Source organism: Tyto alba, unplaced genomic scaffold (assembly GCF_018691265.1).
Source record: "Tyto alba isolate M040663 unplaced genomic scaffold, T.alba_DEE_v4.0 Super-Scaffold_40, whole genome shotgun sequence".
Lineage (NCBI taxonomy): Eukaryota > Metazoa > Chordata > Aves > Strigiformes > Tytonidae > Tyto > Tyto alba.
The window spans coordinates 25,171,908-25,188,376 of record NW_024881316.1 but is presented as its reverse complement, the minus strand read 5'-3'; the positions used below and the strand labels follow the sequence as shown (position 1 = coordinate 25,188,376).

General features: G+C 40.2%; 1 protein-coding gene across 3 annotated transcripts; it reads right to left on the bottom strand.

Annotated features, from left to right (window-relative positions):
• Window positions 1–5,453: 5,453 nt before the first annotated feature.
• On the bottom strand, window positions 5,454–15,174 carry LOC104361414 (glutathione S-transferase 3). 3 transcript variants are annotated; one of them, XM_042803608.1, is made up of 7 exons: window positions 15,113–15,174; window positions 12,456–12,562; window positions 10,546–10,597; window positions 9,660–9,792; window positions 8,057–8,198; window positions 6,761–6,892; window positions 5,454–6,230 (listed from the first exon to the last, which is right to left on the bottom strand). In XM_042803608.1, exons 2-7 carry the CDS (start codon window positions 12,540–12,542, stop codon window positions 6,087–6,089), a joined length of 690 nt encoding a protein of 229 aa, XP_042659542.1. In that variant the 5' UTR covers window positions 12,543–12,562; window positions 15,113–15,174; the 3' UTR covers window positions 5,454–6,086. The 3 variants fall into 3 exon arrangements, with proteins under 3 accessions (XP_042659542.1, XP_009965845.1, XP_032865864.1); XM_009967543.3 differs by lacking the exon at window positions 15,113–15,174 and adding an exon at window positions 14,440–14,807; XM_033009973.2 differs by lacking the exon at window positions 15,113–15,174 and adding an exon at window positions 14,100–14,120.
• Between the last annotated feature and the right edge of the window lie 1,295 nt (window positions 15,175–16,469).

Below are 16,469 nucleotides of genomic sequence, written 5' to 3'. Positions count from 1 at the left end.
GGGGAGTTTCCAGCCGTACCCAATTAGAGGTAAAACCTCCCATTGCTATTAAGCTGGCACTACCTAGTTTAAAGACATATGTCTCTGAAAATTGCTATCCAAATCATTTGAGGTGAAAATGCTAAAACTTAAAGTGGATGTGAACAGACACAAGGATGGCATAGCAGATGGGAAATAGAATTTGGATGCCAAAGATCAGGTTCTCACCTCTAGCGTAGACCCATGTGTGATACTGGTCATCACTTTACACCCCTGTAGCAGATGTCAGTACAGCTAATCTGAAGATCTGTTCGCAGAACCCACACTGTTATCAAAAGATGGAGAATCTCAGGATAAAAATCTCTAGGTAACTATATTGGGGAAATCATCCCCAAACTGCTACCTTAGATTTTCCTCACAGTTGAGGTTTTGTTATAGTTTCTCTGCCTGGAAATCACTGGCAGTCTCTCCTGGAGGACACACTTCCACTAGAGGCTTCTTGTAAATTTGTAATTTATGTGTTTTAAACGTTAGTGGTATCAGCAAAAAACAACTGTATGATGCTTCTTTACACTTTGCCTAATTATAACTCTCAGGTTCATTTAGTGAATAAAGCCCAGCATTAAATATATGCTTTTATAGTGTTTCTATGTCAAACCCAGTTACCACCCCCCCCCCCCGAAAATTCCCAAGTATGGGTTACAAGTCCAGCACAGGCCCAGAACTGTTCCCAGCAGGCAGCATGGGTATGGCACCCTATTTTGGAAGTTAGGAGCATGGTGTAAATACATGCTGTACCACGCTAGCTGGCAGAAGTGCCAGCCAATGGTCCCTGTATGCCTGCATCACTAATGTAGACGTGGCCACAGTAGAATTGTGGCACATGCAGGAAGGGATAGTTGAGTAAGAAAGGAACATTGTTTCATACCTTTTTTTGATGGTGGCACTGAGTCAAAATCAATCTATTCCTGCTTTTGAGGTCTTTGATATCAGCAGGTACCTGAGTGCAAGTCAGTTCAGGAACAGTGATGACAGAAGAACACACAAGTAACTATTATCTCTGTGTCCTTTCTGTAGTCTCAAATTTCCAATGGCAGCAATAGGCTTGATGGCAAAGAAGAAGGGGAGGAAGAGGTCTCTGTTATGAGGCTCAGGGATGAGTGGTCAAGCAAAGTGTTCTGATGCTTTTTGGATTTGCTGAACATGGCCGCATCCAACTTTGACTGTTTTTCCCCTTCCACACATTCCTGTTTGCCAGAAGGACTTTCCCTCTTGTTCTTTTTTCATTTTACTTCCAGCACAGCCTGTCATAATGTAATTATAAAGCTCCTTTGACATCTAAAGATATTGTATCAATAAGGTTACTGTTATCTATAACTTGGATAAAAGTTCTGTAAAGCTTTAGAGTAGAAAAGCAAATAAGTTGCTCTTACAAATAATTTGTTAAGCCACGTACATGAGTATTTAGGCAGCTGTCATGGAGCCCAGATACCAATTAAGTGATCTTGTGTTGCGCATAGGCAAATTTTAAATAGTGCATATACCATACCCTGGTATGTCAAGTTCCCACTGTGTTCTGTGGACACACTTCATTGTGCTGTATGTTAGACAAGACCAAAGGCTTCTCGAAACGTACCTGCCTGAAATCCTCACAATCCAGTAAGCATCTGGCTTGAGGGACCATGCCTGATTCCAGCTTCCATCAGTGTCCTCTCGGAGGTGGGGACAGGGTATATAGCTACCTGGCACTAGGCACAAGAGGGGGTTGGGAGGATTCTCCCTGTGCTGCTTACTGAGCTCCTAAACTGAAGCACACCATCACTGTGATAAAAAATTAGAGTCCACATGAATAGTTAGAACAAGTCGTGTCACTCAAGGCTAGACTTGCTGCAAACCTTCAGCAACTGCTCTGGTTCTGTCCCAGAAGCTTTACTAACTGCCCGAGGACAAGGTTAACCAACCCTGTATTCACCCTCACACACATTTTTATAAGCTGTTTGGCATTTACCTGGACCACTGGCATAGAAGAGTCTGAAAACAGTAATCCTAACTTTGATTTACACCCATTGTGCTGCTGGCAAGGAGATCTTAAATGGGGAACCCGTTTACAGAAAGTTATTATTTGGATCGTTTAGTCTTCATTGATTTACGTGTCTCAGGATGGTCAAATGGCTGATTTATATAGCCACAAGATAGGCAAGATCAAGGCTTCAACCACCACTAGAAAATAACCTTAGTAGTACATGTTTAATTGTGAAATATTTATCTTAAATAATTCATATACTATAATGACGTCACATTTTGATAGAAACTTGCGTAAGTCTATGTTTCCTCTATTCAGTTTCTGATGTGTGCTGTGAAACTTTCTAGGACTCAGTTTACGTGCATTATTACAACTAAAAGTAATAATAATCTAAGCATAGGTTTAAAGACTCTTTTTATTTTCAAAGGAGGTTGAAAAGAAGCAGAAATTTCAATCCTATTTTTGTCTGATGTTAACTAATTATAAAGCTGGACAACAATTTGGGTTTTTCTTTACCAATAAAAAAGGTTTTTTTTGCAGTAAAAGAAAGATAAAAAGTGATCACTTGAAAAAAAATAAAATCATCTCTCATCCTGTAAAACGTTTTTCATTTGTTTTGGTCCTTTTTTAAATAAAACCAGATTTATTTATATATCTCAGACAAGGAGAAATAGGTTTTATTGACCACAAGTACATTTCTTCCCTTAGAAAACACTTGTTTTCACTGAATTTCATGTTTCCCTGTAGTTCATCAGAATTTTCATAAGACCCTGTAACCCTAATATGGATTTCAGGATCAATTTATCTTCAAAGGCAAATATTCTCTCTTTCTCTTAAACCTTCTAACACAGATCTGTCAGCATAAAAAGATTAAATGAAACAAGAATAGTGACACATTATTTATACAATCTAGAGCTATTCCACTTTTAAGATACTCTTTATTCACTGTTTGGTAGCATTTTCAAAATTACAAAACGTGTGAAGTTTAGTGACATTTATGACTAACATTCTAACTCTACATTTACCTTTCTTGCAGATAACATATAACAGTTTGTGAAATGTAACTTGGATTGCTCTCCAATTATGTTTTCAGCATGAGATTCATTTGTTCATGTTGCATGTATAAGATTGTACAAATCTAGAAGAACAAAATGGAGGTTTAAGTAGGAGAAGGGGTTGAAAAATGACAGCAGATAGAGACTGGCTTCATTTCCTGGTAAAAAAATCTGTTTTTTAATGCTACAGCTTCTTCATCTGGTGACGGCTTTCATTGCCTGCCAGTCTGGAGGAACTTCTTATTTATGGCCAGGTTGCTTACTCTTGCTTTAAAAGTCTAAAATTGAAAACAACACAACTTCTAAGAATAGGGGTGGGAAAAGATCTAATGACAAGCCAACACAAACCTGTGAAATCACCTTCATTAGTTGGTGGCTCAGGGCTGATAATGAGGGAGGAGGAAGTTTCCTAGGAGTAGATAGTACAACCTCAGAGAAAAGTAGGTGCAAGCCAGGTGGTACAAGTCTACAAGGCAAGGTATAAAACTAGGCAATGATCATTAGTGGGATAATCTGCCTTTCACAAGTTAATCTTTCAGCACTAGGGAGCTGCTTGACCCCTGAATGTTCTGTATCTTTAAAGATTTCACAGCGTTTGCTATTATATCCTTGATATCACTTTCATCCTTTTAAATTCCTGGCCTCAATGACATCCTCTAACAATAGTTTCCACCATCTTAGTGTGAAAATGTTGCCTTTCATTGCCTGTATTTTGATGCTTTTAATTTAATTGAGTGTCTTATTTCCCATCTATTATAAGACAGGGGAAGTGAAAGTCCTTCTCTGTCTTTCTTACTGGGACCACATGCATAAAAAGTAATTTATCTAATATTTTTTTTAGATAAATCTGACTGCACTTCACTTCTCACATGCATTTCTCAGCTCTGCTTTTTCATTTTCTATTATTTGTATTTCACTTTTGTTGGCTGTATTTCCTCATCCTCACTTGATTACTTCTGCATTCTGCAAGAGTGCAAAAAACTGCCAAGCATTTTAACTTGTCTTCCTCAAAACTTTGAACGAATACAGGAGTATCACTATTTGATTTAGTTACCTGCAGAAAGGGAAACTTGGAGAGAAAGGAGGGCACTTCCTCTTCTACCACTGATAACCTCAGTCATTTATATTGATATTTTTATTTTCATTGATAGCACAGAAGTGCCAGAAACTGACAAACCTGCCTGGGAATATCCACAGAAGTTTGACAGACACGAAAGGTTTACAGGAGTTAAAAAACTAATGACTTTTCTCAGTTTTGCTCCAGTACAGAGTTGATGGAGATATGCATGACCTAAACCTACATTTCAGGTTTCTTTCTGCATCCAGGGACCATTTTATAAATTGCACATGTACAACAGTGGCTACATTTCCATAAAAACTACAAATAAAAAATGTTAGGAAAGTATTAATGGGGCTATGTTTCTCTCCTGAATGAGGAGATACCTAATATTCTACATAGGAATGAGCTGAAAAGACAGATCAGTCTTTGGGGCCCAAACCTGTACACTTGTCTTCAGTATTCTGACTTAAAGAGGCATCCTTCTTGCTTCAAGGAAAACCAGGACACTATCCAAATACTGAAGTCTTATTCTGTCCCTTTTGTAGGGTAAAAATGATCCCTGGGTCCTGGAGATGTATGTTCTTCAGCCTCAACCCTGCCCTACTTCATATTAGCACCTGTTACTATTAACAAGAAAGTACCATGGCATTAGAAAAATAACTAGTGTGTTTGTTTAATTAGGGTTAAGATACACACACTCCTGTTACACCTTTGTTTTGTTGTGTGGGAACTGGTAGTACTGAAGCTGGAGAGATTGATGAGCTCTCAACTGGGCACCTGATTCATCAAACATCAGATGAGTGTACTCACTGCATTCCAAGGTTAAACAGCATCTTATTTCTCAACCCATAGCTAATGCAGGAATTAAACAATGTCATTAGGGATTGAGCACAAGTCTTTCTTGTAATCTGTATCATTAATATAAAACTGTAAATAACAGATATGAAACCCCAAGATAACATCCTACAGAGCAGCTTTTCAAATAGTAAGTGCCATTTATCAAAGTGATTAAAAACATTTGAAATTCCTTTGTCAAGTCATCTGATGAAATCATAGATTAAAAAAAAAAAAAAAAGATAGAGGAAAAGAAATAACACTTTGAGTTTGGCAGGTATTAGACATTAGACAGGAACTACATCAGGTTTGAGGGATGGTTTACTATCTCTGATTCACATTTCCCTTCTCTGGATTATAAATGTAAATTAAATGCCTTTGCATGAGTCATACGGGTTAACAAGGATCCCCCTCATATCAAGTACAAAGAATTTATCCTCCAAGAAAAGTAAAAATGAAGTTTGCAAGCCCCAACTTTCATTCATGACACAACATGACCACATAGAAATAAAAAGTTTATTTGATTAGAACAGATCTTCTAGATACAGCAGTTACACCAAAAATGCGATTTGGCAGTCAAATTGTTTCCTAATTCAGTAATAGAAGTGCAGCTTAGGTATAAGTCACAATGTTGACATTTCAGACAAGTCGCTTATGTCCAATAGAAGTGGCAACAGAAACACCTCCCTCCTACTTTCTTCAAAAAACACGTGTTTCATCTGCCTACAGTGATATTAAAAACAATAAAGGCCTGAATTGGAAGCCATCATCACTCAAAAATCTGATCTGGATCTCAGAAGAAAGTCCTTAGAAGAAGCAGAACATGCTGAAGCTGTCAGTCAGCAACTCACATTTCTTTCTTACAAAAAGTCTCCAGGCAGACAGCATGCTTGCTGCCATTTCACTTGATAAAATTACCAGAAAAATCTCAAGAAGAATGTAGAAAAAAAAAATAGGCTAGTAGTAAAATGTTATAAAAGATACCAGCCTACTGTGTTTTGTATGAGAGAACATGAGATAGTACCCAGTGAAACTCATTTCAAACACCTCTTCACCTTCCCTCTGCAGTATAACTGCACATGTGCAATCTGATACTCTCGCAAACCAAGCACAGCTGTTGTTTTAGCCAGGCACACTAATTTGCTTTTATGTCATAATACATGCAGAGAACTCTCCTCACAGTCTCCACATAGTTATCATCAGGAACAGGTTTTCTCTGGCTTCCCGGTTCTAGAAATTTCTTGATTGTGGGAATACTGCTTACCCTTGCTTTAAATGCCTAAAAGGAAAACAGTAAGCACATGGTATTTAAGGAATGCAAAGTACCACAAGAAGAAACAATTTTACTGATTTGTGTAACATCCTTTAACAAATCATATGTGGAGGCAAGACAGGAAATATAGTTTCAGCCACAGATGAATTTTACTCCCCCTCACTCCAACCTTGTTATTTTAACAGTAATAAAACAGCTTTATGTCTTGTATTGATTTGGGATGAAGTAGAAACAGTTATCTGTGGTTTCAGATACTCAAATCACTTCGTGTGATCCAGAAAATATCTTAGGCTTACAGATATCACAGAACTGGTGAGGGGAGAGGAAAAAAAAGGGATGGTGGATTTCTTCAAATCTGTACAGGGATTACTTCAGAAAATAATAAGATTCCCTAGATGAAACATATTATGAGGTTCTTCCTAAAGCAAGAAGAGCAAGACTACAATGAAAAAGGAGTGACAAATGCTCTTGTTTTGTGACAACAGACTTTGAAATATCATCTCCAGACATATGAGTGTATTGTTAGTGTAAGGTACCTGTAACTGAGGAAAGCCTGAGAGCACGTCTGACTTCTTCTCTTCTACCATTAAAATTGCTTCAAGAAGATGAACATCTGCCCAGCTAAAATTGTTGCCAACAAGAAAATCCTGCCCATGGTCTTTCAAAACCTAGAAGCGTCATAAATGAAAACATTCAGTTGTGGACAGCCAGCTGGGGTTGAAGTTTTCAAAATGCACATGCACCCCTTCTTTGACAATATTTACTGCCTCCTTTTCACCTTTCTCTCCCTTGCAACTAGGGGTACTACAAAGTTGGAGGGATGTGGGCCTTGTGCCTGCAGTCACCGATCATTTTACGGCATATCTATGAGCGGTCCTCACTGCGGCAGTCCAGAATCCCATGGTTTCTCTTAACCATCCTTTCTTCCTATAGCTCTAGGTAACCCCATGTACTGGACTACGGGGCTAGATACCTCCTTGGTATTCACTCCTTTCCAGCCTAATAAATGTTGAATTTTTCTGTATGTAGTTACAGCTTCAATGGGAGAATAAAGAATGTAAGAGAGGTGATCAGCCTGAAGCATTGGGACTAGGATGCAACAAGCAGAATCCAGGGCAGGATCAACCCTGGCAGCCATCTATAGGAAAGCTGGTATTTAAGTGGGAAACTGTCTTCCCTTTAGTCTTTAAAACAGAAGAGCTGCTATTTATTCCAGATCATCTTTTCTGTGTATAAATTTCCATTTTGAACACCTCTTGGGTCCTATCTCTCAAAGGATCAGTTAGAAAAAAAAAATTCCAGCATGGCTTAAGCAGCAGACCACTCAGACCAGAAGACAGCAGTAATAGCTGTGCATTACTGTGATTAAAAAAAAAAACCAACATATAAATGTATTTGAAATGTTAAACAAAGCTGACAATTAGCTATTCTAAAATGGCATTGCCTTTGCAATGCAAGATACTGTGGTGGGTTGACACTGGCTGGACAACTGGTACCCATCAATGTTGCTGTATCATTCCCCTCCTCAGGTGGACAAGGGACAGAAAATATAACAAAAGGCTCGTGGGTGACAACAAGGGCAGGGAGAGACCATTCATCAATTACTGGTCATGAGCAAAACAGACTTAACTTGGGGAAATTAGTTTATTACCAATCAGATCAGAGTAGGATAATGAGAAATAAAAGCTAATTTCTAAAACACATCCCTTCCACCCCCCTCCCTTCTCCCCAGGCTCAACTTCACTACCGATTTTCTCTATCTCCTCCCCCTCAGTGGTGCAGGGGGATGTTATCCTTCTAGAACAATGTTAGGAAATGATCCTCCTACATACCTTTTCATATGCTGGGAAATACCTGCTTGTTGCCTTTTGAACTATAACAGCACGTTGTTTCTCTTTATCCTCAGCTGATAAGAACGGGAACATCAAAATGAAGCCCATGAGGTCATCAGTTCCTCCAACATACATATCAATCCTTAAAACCAAAGCAAAGAAAAACCTTAAATAAGAAGGCACCTTCATAAGCAGAGTTTTCTTAGATTTGTGTTGTGATAGCAAAAGTCGAATTTCCCACTCCCTTTTATGAAAATTATTTTTGCAGTTAAAAAAAAATATGTCACAATGAGTCTCACTCATATTTGTAGTGTTGCTGGCTCTTTCCTTGCTTCATTATGAATGATTAAACAGGGTCGTACAGAGGTTAAAAAAGTTTAGTTTTAGTGTTAGAGATCACTTCAGAATCAGCGAAGAAACGCACAGCACCACAAGAAGTCATCCCCAGCTGTTGTCTGGATGTATCCCCCCTTCAGGGTTTCAGTCAAAGTCCAAGCGGTGCCAAATAGATTAATAATGGGGCTGGAAACTTGAAGTGTACGAGGTTCTGCATCTAGCTAAATTATTAGTACAACAATTCTTCAGATTGTCCCTTTTATCCATTCTTCCAGAGCTCTGACAGCAGGTCTTGTACTGCAGACAAGACTATAATTTAAATTAAGTCCTCATGAATATGAATAAAATATCTAGTGAAATAGTCTAACAAAGTCTTCTAACCATCCCATGTCATAAGAGATTTAAGTTTCTGCTGCGTAATAAGACTAATTGCAGCTTTTGTTGTCACGCAACAGCTTCTCGAAAAAACCTCTGTAAAGATTAGACATGTTATGTGCAATAAAAAACTATCAGATATTTCTGCAAGACTTAAATTCTTCCAACCTCCTGCAGCCAATTCTTCCAACCATTTGCACCATTTAATGGCAGTTTATTGTAAAGTATCTATTAAAGTTAGAATCTTTCTATTTGACCCTTAGTTTTCCTCCTTAAGGCTACACATTGAGATAGCCCATTCACATTTTTTTTCCCTTCACACAGACACATCAAGACCTGGATTTAATTTCACATGAAACCAGAAGTTTTTCAACAATATTTAGCTGTTCTGTCCCCAGCTCCCAAAGACCTAAACCATGCAGTTTTTACAGTGCTGTGAAACATCATGCAATCACAGATAACGTCAATGACAGATCTTATTTTGCAGCTAAGAGTTAAAAACTAAGCATTGATTTGCAAAACATTTTCTGATTATAAAAGTAGTTCAACATTTACATGCCAGTCACCTCTTGAATACCTGTGTCAAGCTATGTTAATCTTTTACTAGAGCACAATAAAACCCTGCCTCAAATATTTTTATGTAAAAAATATAAATTATATAAATATTGTGATAGGATATTTATATGATATCATATTTATATCATATATGATAAAAATAATCTAATTAGAACAAATCAGTTGGCTTGCATCTAACTGTGGCCTGTCAGACTCACTGCAAGCTGTGTGTCACTGAGGCACACAGGTGATTCTCTGGGTGTGCAAGTATGCAATTAATTCTAAATGTATCTAAGCTACTATAATAAATTTAAGAAGAGTGGTACTGTTACAGTACAGGGCTCTCTCCTTCAGGTCCTTCCCATAGAGGTTGTACTTCGCTGCTATGTAGCTGAGGATGGCTCTGGTCTGCACCATCTTCATCCCATCCATCTCCACCATGGGCACTTGCTGGAACAGCAGGGATCCACCTAAAGGGAAAGCCACACGTTATTCTGCTGGATCTAGTAACTCCGCATCAGATTTCTTGCTGTCTTCAGAAGATCATTACTTATATGGTGAGCTTGCTGTGGATAGTCATTACATTAAACTCGAGTTCGCCTATGCAAACCAAAAATTACAATGGTGCAGACAAATTAAACTGCAGAACACAATTATTGGGGATTAACATCCTTGCTTGAAAAAAATTTCACTGAAGTTGTAGTCAGGACTGTGTACAGCAGCTTTTATGCTGAAATTGAAATACACTGGAGACAATCCAACTAAACATATCAACTGAGTAAAAAGTGTCTAATTCTAAATACATTAAAAAAAAAATCTGTTCCATTATTTAAAACACAGTTGAAGCAAATGTCAGATTCCCAGATTTCTCTGTTATAATCAGTATCTTAGGCTAAATCAGGACATTGGATGAAGTTTTAGGATATGTTTTTTCAAGTTACTGAAGCCCAGGGTAAGACCGCGTGGGACACGTAGACAGACAGAGAACAGGACAACCCAGAGGCCTGGGAAACTCTCCAGGTTGAAGACACGTGTAATTTTCAATTTCATCTGTCCACATACGGGGAAAAAAACTGGCCTCTGCAGCTGTTCTCAGCTCTCAGTTTTACTCCCCTCTCTGCTGTGTGGAAAGAAAGTTCCACAGTCTTCAAAGTCTTGTCTTCACACGTCTTCTCTGAGACTAAGTTTGGTCACACTTTTCTTGAGGTTTCATGTGGACTCACCTTGCAGGAGCTTCTCATACTGCTCTCGGGTTTCTAAAAACTCTTCTTCAAACTGGCAAAAGAGAATGAAGAAGAGGAGGAAATAAGTGTCTTGCATCTTTTTGCATTTCTAGAACAGATAAACTTTATAAATATCATAAAAGGAAGAGAATATATGTCGTGGTTCCTTCCACTGTGTCTATATGGCTCAAAGGGAGAAATATCAAGGGCAGAAGCACTGGCAAAAGCTCGTGGGCAGTCACATCTGGCAAATACTGCTAAAGGCAACCCTAGCAGAAAAACAGTTAGAACTGGAGTGAGGACTGTTTGGCATTGAACAGGCAATTTACTGTGAGATAGTCAACAATTCAGGCTAGGCTGACCTTAAAATGCTTTCTGGTATGTGGAAAAAAAGGCTCTGCTGTGGGATATTTTGATTTGGGAGCTAGACAGGAACAAATTCTTAGAAATTTAAAACAAAGCTTTTAGAAAATAACGTAAAAGTACTATGCCCCGTAAGAAGTTTAGTACAGAAGCACGTTTAGGACACCTAAATATAAATTATTCACTAGATGAGAAAGAAAAAGATACATAATTGCCTGTGATCAGAATGAAGTAGTTATATTCAATATGGTTGAGGATGGCTGGTCCAATTAGTGCTACTTGCAGAGGAATTCAGTTCAAGATTAAGACACCAAATGTAGTTGTCTACATGTATATGTTTGCATGTGCCATACATGTCTATAGCTAATGTAGACTGTAGAGACCAGAAAATGATTGAGTTTATCAATCCCTAGGTGCCTAGCTATGGACTCCCAAGGATCCTTCCTCAGTCAACCTCTCTCAGAACATCTGTGCAACTTAAGTTAATAATTAAGACCTGCTATACTAGGGAAGCCCCAGAAGATTAGGCATACAAATACAGTGCCAGTGTTCAACCATAGTAAGTGTGATCAGAGTCTAAAATTGAGAACCCAAGTTTCTGCTGATGAAAAGCTGATAAAAGAACATCTCAGCAAAAATGTAATGATTGGTACCTGTCAAGAGTGGTTTTTTTTAATAAAAAAAAAAAAGAGAGAAAGAATTAAAACATAAGAACAAACAATGCAGAGAAGCAGCCAGTTGCGTTTTCTGTAAGGCCTTCAAATAAAGACTGGTGGTCTTTTTGAAAAACTTGTGTCCCTCAGCTCAGTACAGGAGTAACCATGTGAAGTATAATAGCCTATTATATAAAAGAGGACACTTGGAGCAACTACTAGTCCTTTCTGTCCTCAAACTGAATTATCAGTTTATCATCAAGATAAATATCAAATAAGTAAATATATCTCATCAAAAAAATACTTTAAAGTGATATCTTCCTTCTCTGGTTTACCCAAATATTTTTCTTCCTGCTCTGAGATTTCTAATTTCCCTACACATGTGGGTCAGTTTGCTCACTTCACCGTTAGGCCTCATCTAAATGATGCAAGTAAAACAAAATATATTTCGTGCTATAGCTTATTGTGGAGGATGCAGCCGGTGGAGTGAAAAATAAAATAAAAATCTGTGTGTGAGCATCTAACTGAAAACAGAAGGACTAAAGAAACTAACTTGGTTGCTGTTTTATTTGGTGCAGATAATTCTTATTATGCCAGGAACACATCTATCATTCAGCTCAACAGCTCTGGGTCAGTAATTGAATGCTTAATTAAGCATTATGCATTCTTGTATTAAGCAAGAAACTGGTTTACAGTGTCATGGCTCAGAAGACATGTAACTTGAAGCTGTAATTTGTGTGCCTCAAGTAAGAGCGTTTATTTATACTGAATAGCTAATGCTCATTTACTGCTACGTCTTGGGATGTCGTTTCTTTTTTGGTTAATAACCTGTGTTCTCCCTCAAAGCCAAGCTTACCAAGGTGCAGCTTAAAGTTAAAACCACAAAAAACAAACCTCGACCCCAGCTGCAGCTAACAACCAGCGAATTGACTCCATCTTGCCTCTTCCGTCAAAGTAGTAAAGCTTTGGTTTCCCAGCCATGACTTAAAACTTCTCATTACCTAAAATAGTTATAAAAGATAATAAGTTAATAATAATACAAAAATCTGATGGAAGCTGGAATAATGGTTCACAAGTCATTCACATTTAAGTTAATTTTTGACAAAACATTTCATCAAAGTTTCAGTCTAAACTGATTTGGTTTTACTGCTGCACAGTCAAGTCACAGTATTCCATTGTCTTTTCATTCCCCTAAAATTCAGGAAAAGTAAGTATCAAGTTGCTAAGTAGGAGATAAGAGAAATAAATAAAGTCATTTATAAGGAAATCCTTAAAATTTGTAGAAAATGTAAGTTTTAGCACTAGAGCTACTCAATCACCACTGAAAGCCAAGTTTTGATCAAAGGGGAGAAGAGGCAGTAGACAGGTTTTTCAAATCTCGCAGTCATTGTATCAAAGAATGCCAGAAGTCTCTAAACATTAGTTCTACTCATACTTAGGTGACTATGGGAACATGTTTTCAAAGCCTCTCACTTCTCTTTCTAGCTGTGGTGATCCAGGGTAAGGATGTGATACAGAATCAGTAGAAACTTCAAAAGAATGACCAGTTTCTTCTGTAATAAACCAGACTGAAATAAAAAAATTCAGATTGTTGCACTATTTATCCTTCTCCTGGTCACATTTCTTTCTATTAATAAACCCTGTTGCTAAGCAAAACTTTATAGATTTTTCAGTTAATCAGATACACCATGTTTTTGTAAGCAGCATTTTAGTTCTCGAATGGATTCATAAACAAGGCTATTAACTGTTATTTTTGAAAACACTAGTGTCTAGGTCTCAGCAGGAATTGGATTCCACTGTAAAGCCGTAAGCCAAGGAAGTATCAAACTTCATCATACTAGCATTTCATATGCAGAACTCCTTGCTGAAACTGAAAGCTGATTTCCCTGTGTACAGAGATTTCTTGTCACTCCAGTCAAGCAATCCTGGAAAAGAGGCTGTTGGCCTGCAAACAGTAACCTCCAGTTGCCCAAGTTGCAAGAGCTCCTTCATAAGCGGAGGGAAAAAGCGACCTTTGAAAGACCTTGAGCACACACAAGGCAAGCAATCCGCTTGTTAGCCAGCAAGCACAAAACCAGACCACAAAATAGGAGACTGCATCTGACCACAGGAATTCAAATAAGACAGGCTATTTGGCCCTTCACGTCTGCTTAGTGGCCTCCATTTCTTCTTAGGTAAGTCACTGGGAACTAAAATGTTGCAAAGTAGTATCTGCACTGCTAGTAAATATAACAGTGCATGAGAAAGTGAAAAAAAGACTAAAGTATCAGTGTGAATTACGTGAAAGAACAGAATGAAACAAGAGCTGCTTGTAATACAGCTAAATTCACAGAAGAATTAAAAAAGCAAAAGGTGAATTTAACCTTAAGTTTAAAAAAAAAAAAAAAAAAAGAAAACAGAAGAGCCACTTTTCTTCAGCGCACGTTCCTAAGACGTGCTCCTAGCAGGCCAGCTGACACGTCACAGGAGATAAGCCACTGTCGACAAGAGCACATCAAAGCAGCAAAGGTAAACGAAAGGTAAAGACATGGTGGATACCTGTCTTGTAAATATAGGGGGATGAACAAGCTTTGAGGCAAGTTGTAGCGTTCTGGTTCCTAAAACTGAGCCTGCCGGGCAATATCGGAAGAGAAAGTCCAACTTAGCAACTGAAATCTGATGAAAAGCGAGCACCCTGGGGATGTGCTCTCCATCCCTGCTCTTCTCACCAGGAGGGAAAACGGCAATTTGCAGCCAGGAGCCATGATCGCAGCTAGGCTGCTGGCCATTCCCTCCAGCCTGATATCTCAACAGCAGATGGGACACTGGGAAAAAAGGATCTGAATTTACTCCTTTCCTGTGATTTATGATGGCCATCTGGGCTAGCACGGGGAAATACCTGTGCAAGAAGTCACCGCTCCCACGCTAGCCACACAGACCAGAAGAACATTGGTGAAGAGGGCCAGGAGACCAGCTGGGCCTGGCGTATCCGGCAGATCCAGGACTCCAGGGTGAGATTTGCACTGTTTGCTTTCAGCAGCCCTCAGCCCAACAGCAGCCGCTCTTTTCTACCCACCATCACCTGGCACCAACCCGGGGGGAAAGTCCCCTACTCAGCGCGTCCTGGGCCATCAACTCCAACCTCTTCCACTCGCAACAAGCGCCTTGTAGACAAGAGATGAAGGGTGTTTGATGCTGTTAAATGGGGGGAGCCACCGTGCTGGTAGTTGGCGGTGGGGGGGAGGACTTGGAGGCAAAGAGCAGAACAGAGCAAGCTCTCGCGTAAGGGATGAGAAACGCTGGGGTGCGCCCTGCTTGTACGGGCGCCCGTGGAGCCCAGGGCGAGCAGCCCGTGACTAGTGAGGCCACCTCCCGGCCGGACACAAAACCCCCAAGCACACCTACGCAACTTTTAACTAGCGAGGCAGCAGTGCTTCCCGCCACAGGCCCCCGCAGGCCGCGGGCACCACTCGCCCACACTCAGCCACCACCCCGTGAGGAAACAACGAGCCGAGCCGAGCCGAGCCGAGCCGAGCCGGGCCGGGCCCAGCCGAAGGCCGCCGCGCACCCACCTGCCCCACCAGCAGCGGCGGCCACCGCCCCGCCCCGCTCCCAGTCGCGGCGCTACGAGGCGGTGACAAGCAGGACAGCAGCCAATAGGAAGAGTCTACTTTGCATATTTTCGCGAAGGCTTCTGGGAGACTCACTTAATTAAAAAAAACCTAAAGCCGCTAAAAAATTTCGAACTATTTTAGCCATAAACGTTTTGTCTGCAGCGAGAAGTGTTTCTGTGGCGTATATCCCCGAGTTTCTAGCAGCGGCGGCATCACCGTGAGGTGAAGAGGACTGGAATTATGGAGCCTTATATACCGCCGCGGACGGCTGGTTGTTTCGGATGTGAGGGCGATCTGGCTGCGACATCTGTCACCCCATTGATCGCCAGGGTTGATTCGGCTGATCTGGCTGGCTAGGCGGGTGTCCCCTTCCTCCCTCACCGCTCCATGTGCGTCCCTCCCGAAGCTGCGCGCTCGGTCGAAGAGGACGACCTTCCCCGATAGAGGCGTACCGTTCATCGGTCAAGGGTATACGGTAGCTGCGCTCCCCTGCTAGAACCTCCAAACAAGCTCAAGGTCCATTTGTAGGAGAACGTAGGGTAGTCAAGCTTCCAAGACTGCAGACACATCCAAGTGAGGCACTGCATGGGGCAGTCTGCCATTGTTTTGTGCCTCCCTCCCGCACCTTCCTTTCTTTGCACCGGGGTGGTTCAACGCTTACTTCCATTTTTCAATTTTTTCCATTATTATTTTCCATTTTTACTTCCCATTTTATTTATTACTTTTCCATATTTATTACTTTTCCTGCTGCCACCCCCCAGTCACCTACAAATCCTTGAGCATCTAGGACACCTTACACACACCCCAGTTACAATCTAGAGCCTTCACACCTGCAAATGTATTTTTCACCTAGTTCCTCACCCACTTGTTTTAAGCCCACTGGAACAGCTAGCTAAAGGGCAGTGTCCGTAAGTTACCAACTGTCTTCAGCTTCTACTGCCTTGAAAGCAGGACGACAAGGCTGAGAGGTGACACGAGACACCAAGAACACTTAGAATAAAATAGCTCAGTTGGAAGGGGCCTGCAATGATCATCTAGTCCAAGTGCCTGTCCTTCTTCCGAGGTGTTACGCAACTGCTGTTTTAATTCAGTGTTGCAGTTACTTTCAGAGGAGTTGACATCCAAGGACTGAAGTATTAACTCTACACAAAGCTCAAGGCCTATTGCAGAAATTACATGCTTAGACTCAAATCATGTGGCAAATGAACTTGCAGAAAGAGCACAGCTGCCAAGAGGTAGTACCCCTCTGAGAAGGCACCAAATGTAAGGTTTATTTAAAAAAAAAAAAAACAACCAAACATACAAACAACAAAAT